Source organism: Diabrotica undecimpunctata, chromosome 4, assembly GCF_040954645.1.
Source record: "Diabrotica undecimpunctata isolate CICGRU chromosome 4, icDiaUnde3, whole genome shotgun sequence".
NCBI lineage: Eukaryota > Metazoa > Arthropoda > Insecta > Coleoptera > Chrysomelidae > Diabrotica > Diabrotica undecimpunctata.
Genome location: NC_092806.1, coordinates 118,066,302 through 118,089,704, shown reverse-complemented (window position 1 = coordinate 118,089,704; position 23,403 = coordinate 118,066,302). Strand labels below are relative to the sequence as shown.

The following is a 23,403-nucleotide window of genomic DNA, read 5'->3' as shown; positions in this document are numbered from 1 at the left end:
AATTGTGTAAAGCTAAGTTACTTATAGAGCTACTTGCTTATTAATATAAAAACTTACTGTACTTTAAACAAATAAAATATACACATTTGGAAATTATAATGATTTATACACACTTACCCAGATTTTGCTGCAGCTGTAGTCTCTACGCTACTTATTCTAATTTTAATAGCGATATTTTTCAAATTTTGTACACTTGTCTCACTCATTTTTATCCGTTTTTGTGTTTTTGCTATGTTTTCAATATATCCTGTCACCTTAAATTTAAAAAAATAAAATCGGTTAATTTTTCTTTCAATTAGACTGATTAAAAATGACATTGTCAAAAGCAAAAACACAAACAAAGGATACAATGACATTTATATAGATTCAGTTCATGTGTCAATTAGATTTGAACTTTATTTATTATTGACAGCACGCTAAAATGTCAGGGGTTATAAACCAGTTGTAAACCAAAAACAGTGTACATTTCACAGAAGGAATTTATTTAATATAATATAAATACCCATTCGATCTGAAATATAGGTAACAAAAATTTGACGTATATCTCGACAAATTTAAAAATCTTTATTTCAAAATTTTTAGTAAAAGGTATAAATAAAACACCCAAACGGGCTATAATACAAATACAGAATGTTTTCGGAATGTAAATTCCATCATCAGTGTAACCTGAAAGTAATTAACCACTTTAATTAAAAAGAACGTAAGGTTTAAAATGTTGACTAAGGTTATGCAAAATGTGGTTAATACTTACAAAGTGCACATGCTGTGAGCCACTAAAATATATGGGTAAAAACCCTTTAAATGATATAAATTTACAAATATGTTACATTATATACTATTAAAAATTAAGATGTCTAAGTTACCGTTGGAATTGGTAACATGACAACGTATGGCTCTACATCGGTTACTTGGTCCTGAGACAAAGTGTCTTCGAGGACCTGTTAATAAAAACTGATAAAAATGATAACATTGACATGTTAGGACAGATGTCGGAACAAATCAGTCACTGCAATTTACGGTAGTTGTCTAAAATGACAGAAGCCAGCATTATTGAAAATTGAATAAATTATAATTGTAATCAATTCTAAATTCTAAATTGTATTCAATTTTAAATTTATTTAAAATTGTTAAAACTGTTATTTGAAATTAACTTTATTTCTACTTTGTAGTTCTTGATATTTTGGCCCATTTCTCCCTTTGGCTTGTCCCCTCTCTTCCATTAATGCTAGAATTCCTGAAGTCATCCACTTCTGTTTTTTATTTGTCTTTTCAGGCTTTAAATTTTCTTTTGCAGCCTTTAGTAATGCTTTCTGAATATTGCTCCACTTTTCATTGACATCTTCTGATGTTGATTTCTTTTCCTACTTCTGTTAGATTTGAGTTGATTTGTAGGATCACTTTTTGATCTATTTCTCTTTTTCTTAATTTTGTATAATCAAGCGTTGGTTTATTTTTAGGTATTATAATCTTTTTGAGTTTCACGTGCATTCTAGCTATCAGTTGGTTATGGTCTGAGTTTACATCTGCTCCGGTGTATGCTTTTACTGCTTTAATTGAGTTTTTGTATGTATTTTTGACTAATATATAGTCTATTTAATTTCTGACTATGCGGTCTTTGTTGTCTGCAGGAGATCTTCAAGTGTATAATCTTCTGTCGGGTAGTTTGAACATTGTGTTCATTATTGCAAAATGTTCATTTTGACAAAAATCCACAAGTCTATCCCTTCTTTCGTTTCTGTTACCTAGTCCAAATTCCACAACATATTCGTCGAATTTTGCTCTCCCGACTTTAGCAATACAATCCCTCATTACTATTGTAATGTCTTCTTTTTTAATAGATCTTAAAATTATGTCTAACTCCATTTAAAAATGTTCTATCTCCTCTTCATCCTTATCCGCTGTTGGTGCGTATACTTGAATTAAGTTAACTTGTTGTATGTTTGTCTTCAGCTGAACCATTATCACTCTCTCTGAGTAAGGAGTGAAGCTTATAACTGATTTATTAGTTTCTGTGTTTAACGAGATTGCGACTCTATAGCGATGAGCCGGATCGTTGTTTCCAACATAATACATCATGCCGTTTTTTGGTTATAAGTTTGCCACGTGTCTGGCCATTGTGATTGTGAAATTTTGCGACAGCTGGCTTATTAAAGTTACTAAAATTGAAAAAGCTGTAAACGCTTTTAAATCGATCGGAATTTGTCCGTTCAACCCACTAATATTTTCAGAAGAAAACTTCACTCCTTCTATCGTAAGTGATAGACCATACACCCAAAAGCAACCTGAACAAGATATATTAATGGTGAAAGCATCAGAATCTGCTTCAAACAGAGAAAACGAAAAGAAGATAGAATCTATTTATATATGGGAGGAAATTCGTGGAAACAAAAAAAAATCTTTGATGGTGAATCAGAAGTGGTTGATCGTGAAATTTCCTTGGATATCAATAAAAAAAATCAGTAGCTCAGTTAAAATTTGATACTTTGAACACACCAATTTCAATCAGTATTGAAAAGTTGAAATAATAGATGTTCCTGATTTAACATTGATAATGATTAATAAAGATGGTCCAGAAGACAATCAAGCTAAACAAGTTCCGGCAATATGAACTAACTTTTGTATTGACAACGTTGAGCCATCAACTTCCATTCGGTCTCCATCCGAAATTAGACTAGTACCAAAAATGGAATGTTTTGAAGTTCGAAAAAGAAGAAAGAGCTCAAAAATCAGAAATTTTAACCAGTGCGCCCTTTAAGAGCACTCTTGAGATATTAAAAGTAGAAGCTTAAATAAAAAATCCAACAAAAAGAAGGCTGTTAAAAGGCAAATAGATCGAAACAAAAGTGAAAATGAAAATCAGAACACTGTAGTGAAAAGTTTGAATCCTAAAAAGTAAAAAAGAAAGGTGTTGTCGAAAACGGAATCTGCTAAAATAAGTATTGAAGATAAAAAAAAATAAATCGGAATTGAATCAAATCCTAATCTTATTGGCAGCAGCCCGTTGAAAATAAATAAATAAATGTCAGAGAAAGACACATTTTGTCCTGTTTGTAATGAATAGAATAGTTTGTATAACCGCCAGATGAAGATTGGATCCATTGCTTTCACTGTAAAGCGTGCACATATTATTCAGTTGGTCAGTTCTGTTGTGATTTCTGTAATAATTAAAGATTCTAAATTTTATATTTTTCCTTTACTTTTATTATGAATAAACATATGTAACAAATAAGTCATTAATCATTGATTTCAACGTTCCTTGCTCTGTTGTGCTTTTAACACTTCGTTCGACGATGGTGATCTGTCAGGGCTCTTGTTAACGAACGTTTTTTTCAACGGTTAACGGGCCGATGCTAAACGGGTACCCGTGTTGACGGTTCATAAATTTCAAGGAATAACGTCCGTTGACACATCCGTTGACAGTATGGAATCTCCGAAATATCGTCAGTTTTAAAGTAACAAGTGCACGCAATACATGTTATATCATGTTGTCGTCAAAGCAAAAAATTATACTAGCGTATTATTTGTATAAAAAAATGCAGAAGAAACGGGAAAAGCGTAAAAGAAAAATATGGATACATCCTATTTTGTTAGAAAGAGAAAAGTATGGTGTTTTCCATACACTTTACGAAGAATTGAAAAAAGACGAAACAAAATTCTTCAATTACTTCCGAATGGGTCAAGAAACTTTCCGCAAATTGTTAGGAATAGTATATGATAAATTAAAACGTGCTGACACTAATATGAGGCTATCCATTGCACCTGCTGAGCGACTAGCTGTTACCTTAAGGTATGTATAAATTATGCTATTATTATTAACAGAATAAAAACTTTCGGTTATAAAAAAAACATAAAAAAATTACAAACTCAATAGATTTTTTATCATTTAAGAATATACAATCTATATACAAAATAAATATTATTGGTGAAATGTGGGTGATTTTGCAAAATCGAAATCTACGTCGCTTTGGCGAACTGACGACTGGTCTGATATTGAAGCTTGTTCTACAAATGAAGGAGATGATTCTAGTGCTGGTGTTTGTGATTCACTCACTTGACTGAAGTTTGCAGTCGAAGTTGAGGGTGGATATGGATCAAATGTTCTGAGGTTTCTATTGTGCTGAAAAAGATATGCTTGTGTTTGATATGGCGTGTTCCTTTCAAAGTTCTGGAGCTGATAATTCTGGGGCTGCGGCTGGTAGCTTTGGGGCTGCGGCTGGTAGCTTTGGGGCTGCGGAATATGCTGTGCCATAAGTATGTTTCTCTGTTGTATGTTTCTTATTGAGGAAATTACCTCGAATTGTAAATTTATGAATTCCGGATCACTAAACTTTTCAACAGTAGGTGCAATTCCCCTGAAGAAACACATGACTGGACTGCTGTCTTCACGATTGGAAGAATCCAGCATTTCGTGTATCTTTGTTGTTCATCTGCAGTTTCTGTCTTCTTCCTCTTTTTTTGTACAGCAGAATCATCTCTGACAGGTGGTTTTTTGGAGGGTTCAGTAGGTGGCATATTCGTTCCAGTCGGTCTATGACTTACAATTTTATGGAGGAATTGCATTTGCTCAAAAAATTTATATTTTGAGGTAGTCTTTGCTTCTAAACCCGACTTCATCTCTTTTAGTTTCTTCGCACATCTCATCCAGTTATCTCTTGCGTTGCTCCACTTCTTTGTAACTTCTTTGCCTGAAAAAGAAAACTTCAATGAATAAAATTCTTTACATAATATAATATATATATATATATATATATATATATATATATATATATATATATATATATCTATTTTTTACAGATACTTGGCATCAGGATGTTCATTCACAGACCTTCAATACACATTTAGAATGGGAATTCAAACTATAAGCTACATTGTTCGAGAAGTATGTAAAACAATATGGTCGGAGTGTTGTCAGACGTATATGAAAATGCCGTCGGAGGAGGACTGGTTAATGATAGCGAGGAATTTTGAAAGTACATCGAATTTTTCTCTCTGCTTAGGAGCGATAGACGGCAAGCACATACGAGTTATAAAGTCAGAAGAAAGTGGATCAATGTTTTTAAACTATAAACATTACTTTTCAGTTGTGTTGATGGCCGTGGCAGATTCAAATTATAATTTCATTTTTATTGATGTTGGTGCATATGGCAAAGAATGCGATTCAGCCGTATTTAAGGAAACGGAGTTTTGGAAAAGTTTGATAAACAAAAGATTTAATATACCTCCATCTGCCAACAAATTGGGAATTGAGTGCGAACTGCCGTATGTGTTCGTGGCCGACGAGGCATTTGCATTACATGAACATTTACTTCGCCCTTTTGGTGGTCATCAACTCGATGATGTAAAAAGAACATTTAACTATCGCCTGACAAGAGCAAGAAGGTATGTTGAATGCGCATTTGGAATAATGGCGAATAAATGGCGAATTTTTCATCGACCACTGAATGTATCGACGGATTTACCGGTCGATATAGTAAAGACTTGCTGTTTATTGCAAGATTTCATCCATAAAGAAGAAGGAATTATTAATCATATAGCAAGTGATTTAAATGCTTCTGATGGCTCTGATTCTGCTCTGTGCGGAGTACCCCGATCAAATTTGGTAAGAGGAAATATAACAGCCAATAATATTCGCAATAAATTCGCAGATTATTTTATGTCACCTGAAGGGAGATTGCAATGGCAGAATTAATATATTTAAAACATTTTAAACATCTTACTTTATCAATAAATGTTTACTTACAAAAATCGTTTTTTTCCTTGTCCGATAATGACTCGAAGTCTTCGTGCAGAATCACGCAGATTTCTCTCCATGCTGTAAAATTAAGCTGCTTATTTTTATAGTTTTCCGTGGTTTTATCCCACAACACAGGTCGATTTTCGACCGCACTTATTAAAATCTCCATATCAAAATCCATATTTTAGCGACAACAAAGAAAGAAATTTATTGAAACAACGGATGCTCGCCCAACGCCGTTAACACACTTCCATAAACTAAAAAGGTTCACTGAGGGTTCACGGTACCGGCCCGTCGAACGTCTTGGTCTTGCCGAGGGGGACTGGATACGTAGACGGTGAAAAGTTAACCAACGGGTTGGTTGCCGTTGCGTGAACAAACATTCATAAGAACCTGAAAGACACTGAGCAACGGCCGACGGGACGGTGTCAAAAACGACCCGTTGACCGTTGTCGTTAATAAGAGCTCTCAGGCCAAGCCTACGACGTAAAACGTGATTTTCTTAAAAATAAATAATCTACATTGTTGGGATTTTTAGTACCTTTAATAAAAAAAAACACCTACATTTTACATTATATTTTACAAAAAACATCGTTTTATTTTTTTTTTAATTACTTTCTCCTGATAGACCACCGTCGTTCGTTTATGTAAATTTTCTCATATACAGCAACTTTATTTATTTATTTTATTTGCACTCTAGTTTCGAGTATCTAAATTGATGAGTAAATCGTAGAAAACTATGTAAGTAAATATTATACAGATGATATTCACTGGGCTGGGTTTCCCCTATTATTGAGAATATGCAGTGTAATTCTTAGATATGCCTAAGTTGTTATTTTGGTTTCGTGTTCGTGTGAAATACGTCTGACCTGATAATAAAGTGATTTCGCGAGAACTATACATAGCAGTTAATTGTTTTATTTATCAATTTGCGTATCCTGTTTTTAAGGTAAATAGGTCTTTTATTAATTTTTGACAATAAAACTGTACACAGGACAATTTTACAGGACAATTATTTCATGAAAGAGAAATTCAAAGTCTAACTACTCTATATAAAGGAGTAACTTCGGATGTAGAAAATGATTTCGATAGTTCTATTGCCGACTGCCTCTGAGCAAGAGGCTTCTGTCCCGGAAGCAACACCAACGATTGAAGAACAAACAATTAATGAAGAACAATCCGACAGGGGATTATATTATTATGGGAAGGATGGAACTAAATGGAAAAAATTTGCACCACCTACAAATGAACCAAAAAACGCAATGCGTCCCATTGAATCGTGGGATCTTCTAATGAAAAATATTGAACTTGTAGTAAAATACACCAATATTTATATTAGAGAGATATCTGGAAGAAACAAAAATCAAAACGACGTCAAACTTACATCTGTTCCGGAAATAAGAGCTTTTATTGGTTTGTTATAATTAGCAAGCTTGGATCATGGCTCTCGAAAAAATTTAAAAGAATTTTTGACAGACGATGGCTGGGATCAGAAATATTTGTAGCGACCATGGCACAAAGACGATTTAGCTTTTTGTTAAAAGTAATACGTTTTGATAATAAACAAACCAGAGACTAAAGACTCAAAATCGATAAACTAGCTTATAGAAAACAGTCAATCTTGTTATACCGTTGCTGACTATGTAACTCTCTATGAGATGCTTTTTGGTTTTCGTGGAAGGTGTAGCTCTCACCTAAACCTAAAAAATATGGTATCAAAGTATTTGCCGCTGTCGACGCAAAAACATTTTACACTAATAATATGGAAATATATGCTAGAACGTGGAATTAGACAGGGTGATACTATCTCCCATAAATTTTTTACAGCTGTTCTTGAATGTATGTTCAAGCAAATGGAACGAGAGGATAACATGGGAATTAATATAAATGGGGAAGATCTGAACCACCTAAGATTTGCCGATGACATCGTTTTAATATCTGATAGAGTTAATAAAGCTACAAAAATGCTGCACACGCTCTATAAAGTGTCAAAAACAATTGGTCTTAAAATTAACACCTCAAAGACAAAATTTATGACTAACCTTGTAGTCAGCGGTAAAATTCTGATTGAGAGCCATAGCATCGACCAAGTAATAGCTTACAAATATCTAGGGCATGAGATTCGCTTAGGCCGAGATAATTAGACAACTAAAATACAAAGAAGGATAGGTCTCACATGGGCTGCCCTTGGTAGATTAAATAACATTTTCAAGTCTATTATCCCAGTTTGTTTAAAAAGAAAGGTTTTTAACCAGTGCGTTTTACCAGTTCTTACATATGGTGCAGAAATACTGACTCTGGTAAAAAGAACAATAGATAAAATAAGAGTTACACAACGCGCTATGAAAAGATCAATTATAGGTATTACCATCAGAGATAAAGTACCAAACCTAGAAATAAGAAGAAGAACAGGAGTCACAGATGCAGTTGAAAAAATAGCCATGGCTAAATGGGCTTGGGCCGGACATGTTGAGAGATTAACGGATGATAGATGGACCAGAAAGATTCTAGAATAGCGACCAAGGCAAGAGGCATATCGAAGCAGAGGATGACCACCGACTAGATGGACGGACGATATCAAGCGCATCACCCCAAACTGGATGCAAGAAGCTCAAGATGGAATAAAATACGCTATAAGTATAAATAAAAATATTGTGTTTTAAAAATACTAATTAGCAAATAAAAATATAGCCTTATTTGTGGTCCCACCAATAGACCACCGTCGTGCGGTTTTGTTATTATTTAGACGCCGTCATTCGGAGTGTTAAAAGGTATGCGCGCTCTTAGGAAATCTACTGCGTATTTCCGATGATGTATTCCCAAGAGTAGGTACACTTTACAGTCAAAAACTATTGGCATTTTTCTATCTAATATATTACATATTTCAGTTATTACTTATTTGATAATTAATACCTAAGCATTTATTTTATAATATAAAATATATACGACGTGCGTACTCTTGGGTCCCTTTACCCTACTAGAAACTGTGTTATTTTCCCGCTTGACTAAGTATATCGTTTATTTGTTTATATATTTACATTTGTTATATCTTATTTTGTTTTAATAGTGGGTAATACCAGATATTATCATAAAAATCTTCTTAATTTAGGATGGCATATATATATATATATATATATATATATATATATATATATATATATATATATATATATATATATATAAATAATACAGTTCGAAAGATGGTTTTTAAATTTCTTATGGGAAATGGAAAAATAAAATCTTTGTAAAAAGATAATTGTCTTTTAATTGTAGTAAAGGTATCTTAGCATGTTTTGAATTATTTAATATTTAATCATGTAATTTTCTCCGTTTACACATTTTAAAAATTCCATTACATTGCCTCATGACCCACTCCTGTACTGCATTTATCATTTATCTACCTGGAAAATAACCCTAAGCTGCAACGGTACTGACCGTATTAAAAAATTTAAAGTAGGTATAAATTTAACAATTGTCATTACAGTCATTCAAAATAGATTTAAGCTCTACCACATGGTAAGCACCACACCACCATTTTTTCACCAATAGTAACGACGCATAGGTCGGTGACGTAACGATGTTGATGTTTCCTCGTTGTGGAACGTCATTGCTCATCTTTCTATCTCGCTCTTACATAGCGGAAGAACTACTTGCTGTATTCCATTCAATAACCCATTGTTGCCACTGTTACTTAAAGATACTAAAGTATTTTAAATAAGCGGTATTTTATATATTCACATTTTTATCAATATATTTGTGCTGCTTTAAATATATTATATTTATGTTATATTATTGTACAATTTTATTATTCTGCTGTGCGGTATATACTGCGTAGGTATCCGCAATATCCTTTAAATGTATAGAAGAAATTACTTTTATATTTTTTAATTTATTGGCCAAATATAACTTTATTAGTCTGTTTAATAATGGTCTCCAATAACATGGTCCCTTTCTTTTATTATTTTTGTTTGTCTTGTATTTATCGGTGTTCTTCGGTTCTTTCGAATAACCTATATTTTTATTAATTTCACTAGTTGGACAAAAGAATCACAATTACATATCATTTTCAGTTCCCACTCTCATCATTTTATTTGCCTTTATCCCTCTGAGGAGTTGGCTTCCCTAATTACATATCTCCATAAGTTTCTATTTTGGGTAATACCCACATCAATCCCCTTTACCGACATGTCCTACCTAAGGTTCTGCTATCCCATTTTGGAATCAATTGGTGGAAGCTCTAGACTTCCTATAACATACTCATTCTTAATTTTATCCTTTTTTTTGTACTTGCACCCGTCAATCTAAGCAGTTTCATTTCCGTTACATGCATTAGCTGTCCCTGTTTCTCTTTAAAACCCCTTAACAATCGGTTTTGCACATCATAGCTGGTTTTATGGGAGTTTTTTACAGAATTTTCGTTTCAGTTTCCTTGGAGTCTTTCTATCACACAACATACCACTACCTTCCTTTCACTTCTTCCATCCCGCCCTAACCCTACTGCATGCATCCCCATCTATTTCCCAATTACTCTATAATACCGATCTTAATTAATTAAAACTATTACATAAGTGATGGTTTCGACCACTTCACTTACACAGTTATGATTCAAGCACTTACACAGTGATGTATACAAACTTAAATGTGGCGACTGCCCAAAAACTTACGTCGGTCAAACTGGTAAAACTTTTATCAAACGTATAGCAGAACATAAAAGGCCTTTCAGTAACAAAAAAACAGATTCTACATAACCACTTCACCTTCTAGACCATAATAATTCTTTTAATGATAAATTTTTAATTCTTCGCTTCCAAAATTAACAAATTAAAAAATACAAACATAATTCTGAATGACCAACCTGAGACAACCAGTTCTCCCCTCCTCAACTTATTCTGTTAAAAACTATAAATTGTAAACGCATACCAAAAATAGATCACTTGAGAAAGGCACTCTTCAGGTAGTGATAAAGAATGAAAATTATAATCAATTTTGTATAATTTTTGAAAACAAAAGCTTTCAGTGTTTTATTGTTTTATAAAACTATTACTTTTCACAATCATTTCACCATCCAAAGTGATCCTTTTATTTGTAGAAACTACATTTTCAAATGAAAATTGGAAATACTCTGTTTTTGTCCTAAGTACTAAATTTTAAGAGCTTATCTTCACTATTCTACATTTTGTTCTAAATAATCGAGTTCTAAATATCTTTCAATATTACACAACGTCATCATACCTATTAATACTACGTCATGTAATGTTACCTTGTAGATTCCCTGTTATCCTATTATCTGTTGCAACTCTAATGATAATAAATAAGGACTAAGATCGTGTCTCTTACAATCTTCACATACATACTCTCAGGAAACTCCTTTCTTATTGAGCGCCCATAACAGAACATTTCGAGAAACTTGAAATTTTGTCAATGGTATTAGTGAAGATCATTCGTTTAGATAGTATATGGCAGAGTTTTACGGCCCTCATGTTTATGCATTGTATATCTTCCTTATTTTTGTAAACATATACTGATATACTGCTTCTCCGTTCGTTTGGCATTTGTGCCACTTCCATAATTCTATTAAACAAACCTGTTGGCCTCCACTGATGTTTGTGGTTATACGAGTAGAAGCTCTTGTGCTGATAATATTTATTTTATCCCCCATAATGATCCTCCATGATAACATGTTTTAAGTATATATTAAGTACCTATATAATATATTTTAAAGTTATTATTCTTATTATTTTCTTAATAATTCTAGCTTTTTGATCTAAAAAATTATAACTATTTATTAAATATATATATCTCATTAAGTTGTTATTTTGTAATTTAAAATAAACTTTATTTAACAATCAAACATGTTCGCAGGAATAAAATAAAAGGTTTCTAGGGAAAAATTGGAAATAAGTATTTTATTTTATTTAATTGTTATGAAGTTTATTAAAACTAAAACAGATAGATTTTATACTTGTAAATAGCAGATATTAAAAACTCTATAACTTCAATTAAAACTTATCCTGCAGCAGATGTTAACTAAGACCACAATCCGTTAGTGGCTGTCATAAATACAAAATTAAAAAGAATTAAACTCAGAAGACAAGAACCAAAAATTAATATAAGAAAAAGAAGAAATAAAAAACGAATTAAAAAATAATTTGAATGTTAATATTCAAAAACACTAACTGACAACAAACAAATTATGGATGTAAATAAAAGTGGGATAATATAAAAAAACATATTACTGAAACCAGCTCAAGAAAATTTGACACAACACAGGTCAGAGGCTAAAAAACAATGGATGACAGAAGAAATACTACTACAGATGGAAGAAAAAAGGAAATATAAAGGGAAAAATCTACAAAAGTAAAAAGAAAGACAACGAATAATTAAGGAAAAAATCAGCTAAGGAAATGTATTAGATGAAACAATGTAAAGAGATAGAGGAACTAGAAATAAAATATAAAAATGAGAAATATGCACAAAAATTAAGAGAAGTGACTGGAATGGGTAGAAAAGATAGCAAGGACGCGTAAAAGACAAAAAATGAGTACTGTAAATAGATTTATCCAAGAAATTGGGAAGGGTACGTCAGAAAACTTTTCAAAAATGAAAGAGGTGAAATGCAGGAGATACAAGAATTAAGTTCTTAAGAGAGACAGACGATCACGATAGATGAAATAAAATATGCTATAAAAAACTCCAAAGATAATAAGACAGCTGGATTAGATGAAATACCAGTAGAACTCCACAAGGAAACAAAGTTCCTGTATTTGGCTGTATACCATATATTAAAAAATTTTGAATAAAATCCTTTATAAAAAGGTATATAAAAAACCCAGTTGGGCTATGTTGCATTGACAAAACGTTTTCGGAATAAATATTCCATCATCAGTGTCAAGTTAATACATGGATGTAGCCACTAAATATGTGGGTAAAAACCCTTTAAAATTATTAAATAAGATTTGATTTACATTATGTCTAATTTACAGTTAAGATGTTAAAGTTACCGTTGGATTGGTAACATGGCGACATATGACTCTACATTAGTTGCGAGTCCTAAGACGGTATGTCTACGAGGACTTTGTCAAAGCAACAGTTGCTTTGACAAAGTCCTCGTAGACATACCGTCTCAGGACTCGCAACTAATGTAGAGTCATATGTCGCCATGTTACCAATCCAACGGTAACTTTAACATCTTAACTGTAAATTAGACATAATGTAAATCAAATCTTATTTAATAATTTTAAAAGGTTTTTACCCACATATTTAGTGGCTACATCCATGTATTAACTTGACACTGATGATGGAATATTTATTCCGAAAACGTTTTGTCAATGCAACTTAGCCCAACTGGGTTTTTTATATACCTTTTTATAAAGGATTTTATTCAAAAATTTTTACCAGTAGAACTGTTAAAACTAGTGGAAGAGGATAACTTGGAAGTATTGGCAGATTTATTCAACACGTTGTACTATGTGAAAATAATACCTCAAGATCAACTGAAGTAAGCGTTTATAGTCATCCCTAAAAAACAAGCAGCAAGAGTGCTCTGACTATCGATACTGAATCTCATGAGTTATATTTTAAAAGTACGACTTAAAGTAATACATAATCATCATCAATTGGCCTATATTTGTCCACTGCTGAACGTAGGCCTCCCGTAAAATTTTCCACCTATTTCTATCTTGAGCTTCTTTCATCCAGTTTGTGGTGATGCGCTTGATATTATCCGTCCATCTAGTCGGTGGTCGTCCTCTGCTTCGATATGCCTCTTGCCTTGGTCGCCATTCTAGAATCTTTCTTACATAATAGAATCTATACATAATACAATCTATGAAAAGTTGGATATTAGTGAGACGCAGTCGGAAATCAAATGGATACTCGAGAAGGACTATTTGTCATCAAAAAGCTTTCGATAGAATAAGACATGAAAAGCTATTATTAATACTTATGAATAACCAATTGACAATAAAATCATAAAGATAATCCAAACATTATATTGGAACCACAGTCTCATAGTGCAAATTGATGGGCACCACTCAAAAGAAATGAATATCTGTAGAGGAGTTAGACAGGAACGCGTTTTTTCGTCACTTTTGTTTTGTAAGACCACAAAATATATACCACATATTGACAATTAATGGTAACGTGATAGAACAAGTAGAAAAATATCAGTACTTGGGAACTTTGATCAATGAAACCAATGATCGTAATGCAGAAATAAACAGTTTTCGCACCTTTTTATTTTTTTTCATTACATATTGACGCTCACGTTCTTCATTGTTCTTCTTACAACAGTTTTACTTCCGTCAGTTTTAACTCCAATAACGTGATGAAAGTATTTGTTTTTTTTTTAATCGAGTGTTCATTGTTTGTCACTAGATGTCTCACTATATTCTTTTTAAAATATGTTATTGACAAATATCTTGTAGTTGTCTTAATACCATTAAAATTCATGTTTATTTTGATAAAATGATATAGGTTGCAAGGTATAGTTAGTTAATAGTTTTTTATTTTGGCTAAACGGTTAAAATGGATAAACTTTTTCTAAAATAGAAAAAGTCTACAGCTTCTCGTACACAATTGTGGTAGAGATCTCAAAGGCTAAATATAACCTAACGCCTAGAAACCTATACTATCAGCTATTATGTAAAAATATCTAAAAAGTAGAAAGTTTTACACAAAACCACATAAATATTCCTATTCACACTTGATAAAATCCAAACTTGTTCCAAAAATTTTCCGGCAATTAGAGAAATGATTATCGATGATGGCAACTACGCTTATTTACTGAGCAAACTTTAAATACATTCGCAGTTACCCACTTAATTCAAATCGAATCGAGATACGATAGGAGTGGAACGGTTATACGCAGTATACTCATATATCCAATTGTTTATTTATTACGACTTAATCTGTTGTTTAAAAGTGACGTTTGTTGTTTATATCGACCGAAAAGACTCTTGAATCGGATTTCGGAGGAATATGAATTTATCTTTTGCCGGTTGTGGTTTCTTGGGTATCTACCATGTCGGAGTTGCCTGTTGTTTTCGAAAATATGCGCCCCATTTACTATTGGACAAGATTTCGGGGGCATCAGCGGGAGCAATTGCTGCATGCTGTTTGATCTGTGATCTTCCTATTGGTGAGTATTCTCTATTTAACATTAATTATATTGAAAATGCGCTGATCATGTTCGATATACAAAATCCTGAGAGCAAAGCTACTTATCATTAAAGTGTGTGTATCTCTATACTTAATAGCCAATGTCTTGATATTCTTTTTAATTTAAAAACCTTTTGATGACATCTTATACCCATATTTTTTACCAGGTCTTAACTAGTTTTTTTTTTAATTTTTTTAAGACAGACCATTTACCTATACCTATACCATGGTTTTTATAGCCAGTTTCCACTTGCACTAGTCTTTCAAAATAGACCTTTTTTGGTATAGCTGGGCACGCAAATCTGTGAAAAAGAAGTAACGCAGAATCCGTACCTATATTATAATATACAATTTTCAGATTCTTAAGAGCTGCGAGTCAAACGTATATAGATACCAAAAAAGTCTTTTTTTTTAACACATCAAGACATTTTCTTTTAAAATTCTATCATCTCATTTATCTGCATCTATAATTTGTGACAATGGTGCAGCATGTTTGTTGTACTTTTTACAACATTCTGGTTTGGATTAATCTTCTTAAAAACTTAAAGAAGCTATTAATTTTATTTATAACGCATCATATTGTGATATTATTTAAATGTAATCCAAGGACGCGACTTTTGCGTAACGCACCAAACCAAAATACTTATTTAAAATAAGAATAATGAAGAGAAAATAACAAGAAACGGGAGATTATATTTAACAATCATACACATACAGAATATCGAATTAACAAATTAATAAAATTAAGGACGTTTTATAAATATTAATCGGCACGTTGTGAAACCTCAAGGCAAAAGAACATTTTTGCGGGATAAATATATTTAGAGACTAAGTAGTCAAAAAATGATTAAAATAGAAAGAAAAAGAATGCTGAAAAGAATACTAAAAGGAAGTAAACCCACAGAAAAAAATGAACATAATAGGCAATATGTTTAAATTAAATTCAGTTAAATACAGGTTATAAATAAAAAATAGTGTTATAGAGGAAATAAGTTCGCACAACTTCTGTGTTACAAACAAAACAATTTTAGGGTATAAAATGTGGAAATATAATGTCAAAAAACTGCATAATACAAGAGTATCGACAACAAATAAGTCAGCATCAAGAACAAAGTAATTTTAAATTATAAATAATAAAACTAAAAAATTAAAAAACAAAATATTGGACCAAATATATAAAAGAAAATATAAACCGATATACCATGCGGTCCATGTGTATGGAATAAATTCATTTTTAGCGTTATTATGTACCATGTGAAAAAAAATTGAAACAGGTCGATTTTTATTCTTAAATTGACAATTTACAATATGAAAATATTATTCCCCTCCAGTACCCCCTTTGAATTATAAGCACCCCCTCGAAAATTTCAAATAACAAAGGGGGTCATGTGGCACCTTGTTAGAAAGGGATTTTAGTCCTCTGTTCAGCAATATAAAGCAAAATAATTTTTTGAGTTTGTACAATCTTAACTGAGAAAATTGATTTTTACAATTAAATTAAATGTTCAACTTGACCACCATTATTCACTCATTGGGTGTGTGAGACTCACACGCAATATCCTAAAAAAGTTAACGTTTGGGCTGGTTTCATTAACAATAAAATTATTGGTCCTTATTTGTTTGAGGGCACAGTTGATGGTAAGGTTTATCTAGATTTTTTGATTAACTTGCCTGATAGTGCCTACATCAAGAAAAGATTTTTTCCTGATGTTAATCATCCAAATGAGATAAATCGATCTATTTACTACCAACAAGACGGAGCTCCACCGTATTTTACACGTACAGTTAGAAATTATTTAAACGAGGTTTTTCCTAATAGGTGGACGGAAAGACATGGAACAATCGAATGGCCGGCTAGATCCCCCGATTTGACTCATCTCGATTACTTTTTATGGGGTTATTTAAAATCTAAAGTATATTTTGATAGACCAAACAGTATTGTTGATTAAAAGTTAGAATAACGGAAGAAATGAACAAAATAACCCTTAGATCGTACAAATTGTTGTACGAGAATTTCAAAATCGCCTCGGTTATTGTCAAGAAGTGAATGGTGGTCATTTTGAACATTTAATTTAATTGTAAAGTACATTGAAAAATACATTCTAAATATTATGTGATAATATTATCTTCATTTGACCTAAAGTTTTGCGATAGAGACATTATCAAAATTTTACATCTTAAAAATCGGTTTTTTCGGTGATGATTACACCAAACTTAAAAACTTTATACTTCTGAACAGAGGACTAAAATCCCTTTCTAGTAAGGTGCCATACGATCCCCTTTGTTATTTAAATTTTTCGAGGGGGTGCTTATAACTCAAAGGGGGTGCTGGAGGGGGAGAATATTTTCATACAGTAAATTGTCAATTCAAGAATAAAAATCGACCTGTTGCAGGTTTTTTTCACATATTACACAATAACGCTAAAAATGAATTTATTCCATACATATGGACCGCATGGTATAACAGATAGGTAGTACCTACTTATCGATTCAATGATTATAATAAAAGGATCGGTATATTCATCAGGAAAATGTATTGGTATCATCAAAATCAGAAAAAACTCTGTTTGGATATACCGACGAAGTTAGAATTGAAAGATTAAGGAAAATGTAGCTGAACCAAAAAATAATGAAACATACAAGAGAAGCAGAAGTTAATAAAAATATCGAAAAGTCTAAAAATATATCAATAACCAGAACTCAGAATAATTTTAACTCTACACCTGAATAATTGATCTACATATGTGACAAATTTCCTTTTTTTCTCAAAATATTTGTTTCCAGTCAACAATTCGAGGATCAAATTTTGTTCTAAAGGCCCGTTTTCACACTACGTCTTATTGTACGTTTTGTGGGTCATATAAAACGTCAAAAACGACAAAATGTACGTTTTGTCCAGTGTATACACACTACGTTTTTCCTTCCGTTTTCTACCTCATTTCTAATTCAGAGTCAGAGTTGTGTGAAGTTTGTTTAGTGTTTTTTTTATTATGGAGGAAACACGGCTGCTTTCTTTTATTTTTTCAACTATAAAGATATTACGACTGAGGAAAAAGGGGATGAAGAGGGAAAAGACAAGATGGTCAAGAGAGTGGGCTTATAAAAAGAAGCCAGTATTTCCACGTCTCCTTACTAAAAGAGGCGAACCAGATGACTGGCGCAATTATTTGCGAATGGACACCTCAGCCTATTGTCAATTGCTAGAGTTGGTAACACCATACATATTGAAATAAGACACCTCATGAGAAAAGCTATTCACCCCATGAAAGACTCACAGCAACTCTCAGATATCTTACAACAGGACGCAGCCTCAAGGACTTGGAGTTCACAATCATAATATCCAAACCAGCGTTAAGACAAATAATTCCTGAAACTTGTAATGCAATCTACTTGGTTTTAAAACATAACTACTTAAAAACTTTTATACAATTCAATAAATTCCCCGAGAAAATCGTGGGTACATTGCCGCAAATCTGACATTATTAGGCTTTTTTTTGGGAAAAATGAAACGAACTGCAGTGGAACTAAATAGTCATCAAATAATTCAAGATCGGACGACTTGTCTGAACATCTATTTTCACGTACCGTTTTATCCTATCAGTTCTCGCAAAACTATGCTTCTCCCATCATTTCTACGATCTGACCTTGGATTTCATTTCGATTCCACAAGACGTACGTTTTGATGTTTACATGCCACGTTTTATTGTATAGGATTTGTCCTATCCAACAAAACGTACAATAAGACGTAGCGTGAAAACCGGCCTTAAGACATTTGGGAAATATCTCTGGTTTAAGTAAATAGTGGAAAATAGTCAAAATGTTTTTAAATTGCAAAGGTTGCCCCACTATTAAAATGTATTACACACCTCCCAATAAAAGTAAGAAACTTAACTTTGAAATGTGTTCCTTTGTTAAATGAAAACTTCAAGTGAATTGTACCTAAACTATAGTTGGAAGGATGTGCAATTATTGTTGTAAAACTGCGGAAATATACTGAAAACCAGGGCCGGATGAAGGCATCATATGACCTTGTTAACTCACTGATTAGTTACGACACTGAATTGTCGATTTATCTACAAAAATATGTAACAAAAAATATTGTCATATAAATAACTATTTTTCTTCATAGAATTTCAAACAACAAACTCTTCCAGTCCATGTTTCAATCGAATTTAGGTTTTGAATGATTTCTCAGACCGTTTTTGTTCATACTTTTATCTATTCTATAGAAGGTATTGTAGTCGAGTTAGAGGAAAAAAAGGTCTAACATTGCATGGCGAGCTGCCTAAAATTTTATTATTCTAACTGTTTCGTCTCCTTAATTTTAATTAATTTTATTAGTTGGTTTTTATATGTGTAATTTTTGACGTTCCATTCCATAAACTATCTTCAAAGGATTAAAATAGATATTAGTTTAAATACATTTTTGTAGAAGTTGTAACGATTATAGGGTATTATTATAGTGGGTTGAAAATTTGGGACAGAAATTATTGGGGTGGAGATAGGGCAAGCAAAATAAAACGAAACTGTTGCTAATGGCCACTCAGGGTTAATTTGGAGAACTGGGCAGTGGATAAGTGAATGGCAAGGAGGCTGGAATGGGGTAACTACCAAAAATGAAACAAAGGGGTACTTACATAAATCTCCTGGACAAACAAAACACAAGAAGGTTTTCAAGCTATTTAAACTAAGGACGCCGCTTTGAAGAATCTTCCTGCTGGATGGAAGAAAAGGCTCTTCCTTCCTAAAAACACAAAAAAGGGTTAGAGAGTTAGTTAAGAGAAATAAACAAAATGGTTTAGGGAAAAAATTAAATATTTATTGTTGTCTCACCACAAACTGAGAACAATTAATGTGACAGTTTAGCCATACCCTATCATCTACAATTTTAATTATTACAATTTCTTAACCTGTACGAAAGCAATTATTAATGAAAAAATGTCTATTTTTACTTTAAAAGTTCAAACAAAAAAAGTTACCTGGGTTTCACTTAATTTTATTTTTATAAATTTCTGAGGTTGGAACTGGACTTCACTGGAGATTTACTGCCTTGCAAAGAACTGCATCTCACGCTGCGAATTAGCCTAGAATGACTTTAGACTGTTTAGACAGACAAAATGAGGTTGGAAACTATTCACTGGGACGCAAATTTTAGACTCGGCTTCTTAAAAGACTGGAACACATTTGGTTATCCTTCAAAGTTGTTGTAAACGCCACAAATCTCTTAGATACTTAGAAACATAGAAACAGTGATTACTCTTTCAAAACTGTCACATTATATTGAGTATAAATCACTTTTTTTTAACAAATTTGCCGGTTCTTGACGCCGACACTCACAGCGTTTTGACTGTTCAAAGATTCTTACAAACCTCCTTCACTTCACAATTAACTTAACACTGCTACTACAGTACACATTTTCCCATGATGGAAGACAAAAAAAACACAAAACATTACAAATTTGAAGAAAAATTTGGACTAACACTGAAATCAACTGCCCCTGACAGCGGCCTCAGCGAGAGTGATGTAATTCTCTTTAAAATTAATTCGCTCAACTCGGTAAAAACCAAACATATAAACGGAAATATTTATTGAACGCCCAATATCCTAAAGTGGCTCTCGATCAAAGAATACCGAAGAAATACGAATCTGTGATATATAAACAAACTCTAAAATGTGTTTATTATCAACCTCGGCGACGCAAAAAGATTGAAAGTACTTTTTCGGTGTTTTAACTTGTACGATAGGAAACAGAAATACATGGAAAATATTCTTTGGTGTTTTAACATATACGGGTTGGTTTCAATACATATCAAAGAATTTAAAAATGCTACAAAGTTCGACGATTGTAATTGTTATCTTTCAGTGGCTATAAAGTTTACCGTAAGAGAAAGTAATAAGCTATTATTTGTGAATAGTGTTCCTTGGACACTTTTGATGCTTGATAAGGAAAAGCGCATTCATGAAATAGTAATAGCGGCCTTGGAAATTACCCAAATTGAAAAGGTATAATTTTAGATGCGAGGACTGATTTTTTACTACCCCTCCTATAGATATTTTGTTATCGAGTTTTGTAAGGTAGAACAATTTTGTATCAATTACCCATTTAAACGTGAGCATGTAAACATCTCAATAGCAAAAAATAAACATTCATTATTTTAAATTGATAAAGTAATAGTATTTGTAATTATATCTCACGGCAAACTAGCCGCTTTACGGGGGTCAATAGTAGTGTAGATTTAAAATCGCAACTGAATCCAACCGTTGCGTTATCCGCCATCTTGAATTTAAAGAAGAACTGTTTTTGATCAATAAAAATCCCGCCATTTTCAACTTTTCGACAAAAATGGTAACAGCTGAAATTGTTGCAAATGCGATTTCCTACAATATCTTTTTTACAAATTTTTTCGTGCGTTCGATATTTTCCGAGTTAATATGAAAATAGTGGAAGGGCATAATTATCGAATTATCTGGTTTAATATTAACTTTGCGATAAGACTGTAACTATACAAAAATGAATGAATGAATATGAAATACAATTTTGATCTCGTTCATTTTTTGCTGAAATCAATATTTGAGGTCGTACTTATGTGGTAAAGGCGCCAGCGTAAGACCTTGCGGGGATTGGTTATATAGGAATTGGTTTTGTTCAATATCTCGTCCATTTTCAACTTTTAGTCAAAATTGTAAGGATTTAAATTGTTACCATTACAATTTTCTACAATTTCTTCCTTGCAATTTTTTTCGTGAGGTCAATATGTTCCGAGTTAAGGGGGAAAATAGTGACCATGGATAATTATTGAATTATCTAGTTTATTATTAACTTTACAACATGCTACAATAAACATTTAAGGTCCTAAGCCTAACGAACCCTAGACGATAACGTCAAAATTGGAAGATCTGTGTCCGACCTATTTTCTTACCACTCGTTATTTAGTTTTCTCATCTCTTTTATTTTTTCTTGAACTTCGTTTGACTATCGCCAGGTACCTTTATTTGCAAACTTCTTTTCTGAGGTTTTTACGAACATTTCAAGTTCAGTATCTCTAATAATACTATTCATATTACTACAAACTGTCATCCTTTTAATTTTTTTCTACTAGTTTTTTGGTGATGTCTGATATTTGAGTTTAGTTTCACTTGTTATTTCAATGTCCAGCACAAGCAACTTAACTACAGTTCCTAGACCGACCTGGGAATATAGGATGCAATAAATTGACGACTTGAAAAATTAATAAATTACCTCCTCAACCGAGTAAATATCGATAGAGGTATAAGTTTATGAATAAGCATAATATATCCTTAGAAGTTAGGACCCTAATATCAATCAATCAGTTTACAACGTTGTATGCCGTCTTCTGATTTCCAGTCGTCGGCCCTCGGTCGTTCCAAAGGTTTTCTTTAACTCCCCCTCTCCTATTGAGTCTTTATCGATCCCTTCTCTTCAACTTAATCTCGGTCTACCTTGTTTTCTTCTTCCATGCGGTGTTAAATCAATACTTTTTTGGTTCGTCCATTCTTTGGACGTGCGTACCATCTTAGTTGATTTATTCTGATGTCCTCTGTTATATTGTGCTTAACACCCATAATTTCTCGTATTCTTTCGTTTCTAATTCTGTCTAATCTTTATTTTCCAGTCGCTCTTCTCCAGAAGTCCATTTCTGTTGCTTCTAATGATTTTAAGTTTTTTTCCTTTCAGTAGCCATACCTCACTTCCATATGTAACAATGCTTCCATATGTAATGCTTTTTATAATGCTGTTATAGATTTTGTGTTTGTTTTCTTTGGAAATTGTTTTGTCCCACAGTACAATGTTTAATTGCCTAATGGCTTGTCTTTCCTGGTTATTTCTATGTTTAATTCCTTCGTCTAATTTGCCATCATTGGTTATTTGCATGCCTAAATATTTGTATTTTTGACAGTGATTTATTTCTCGCTGTATTTCTTCCAAGATTAGATTTTGTTGAATTGCCCCAATACACATGTATTCAGTTTTCTTGATCTTTACTTCTAGCCCCCATAGTTCGTATTCTTTGATACGTTTACGGGTCATATATTCGAGGTCTTCATAGTCTTGAGCCATCACTATCTGGTCGTCTGCAAAACTCAATGTGTACAATATTGCGTCGTTTAGAGGAATTGCCATGTTTCTGCATTTTCTTTTCCACGTCTTCATCGCTTGCTCCGAGTATATCTTAAACAAAGTAAGAGACACGCAGCATCCTTGTTTGAGTCCTTTGCTGATCGTGAAACCCTTGGATACCTCCTGACCTTTCTTTATTTTACTTGTGTTGTTCTTGTAGAGGTCTCGAACAGCCTTAATTAAGGTTACTACACTATTTGTTTTCTCGAGAGCTTCCCAGAATTTTTGTTGTGGCACACTATCATAAGCTTTTTTAAGGTCCACGTAGGGGAGATGTATTGGTTGATTTCGTGCTACTTTTTTTTCGATTAGCTGGGTAAAAGTTAACAGATGGTCAATAGTTGATCTACCTGCTCTAAATCTGGCCAGT

At 32.6% G+C, this 23,403-nt stretch overlaps 2 protein-coding genes across 5 annotated transcripts in view; one reads left to right on the top strand and one right to left on the bottom strand.

Moving 5' to 3' along the window:
* The window catches only part of LOC140439915 (transketolase-like), a 71,583-nt gene that overhangs the window by 31,172 nt on the left and 17,008 nt on the right, over positions 1–23,403 (bottom strand). The window contains exon 3 of the mRNA XM_072530088.1: positions 118–254. Within this exon, the coding sequence (XP_072386189.1) occupies positions 118–254 (137 nt within the window). The remainder of the gene's footprint in view (positions 1–117; positions 255–23,403) is intronic.
* Positions 14,559–23,403, top strand: part of LOC140439914 (1-acylglycerol-3-phosphate O-acyltransferase Pnpla3-like) — a 103,565-nt gene continuing 94,720 nt past the window's right edge. For all 4 annotated transcript variants that reach the window (XR_011950753.1, XM_072530087.1, XM_072530085.1 and 1 more), the window contains exon 1: positions 14,559–14,873. Coding sequence is in view for 3 of the 4 variants with exons in the window: in XM_072530087.1 (XP_072386188.1) it covers positions 14,714–14,873 (160 nt within the window). In the remaining variant the exon portion in view is untranslated. The remainder of the gene's footprint in view (positions 14,874–23,403) is intronic.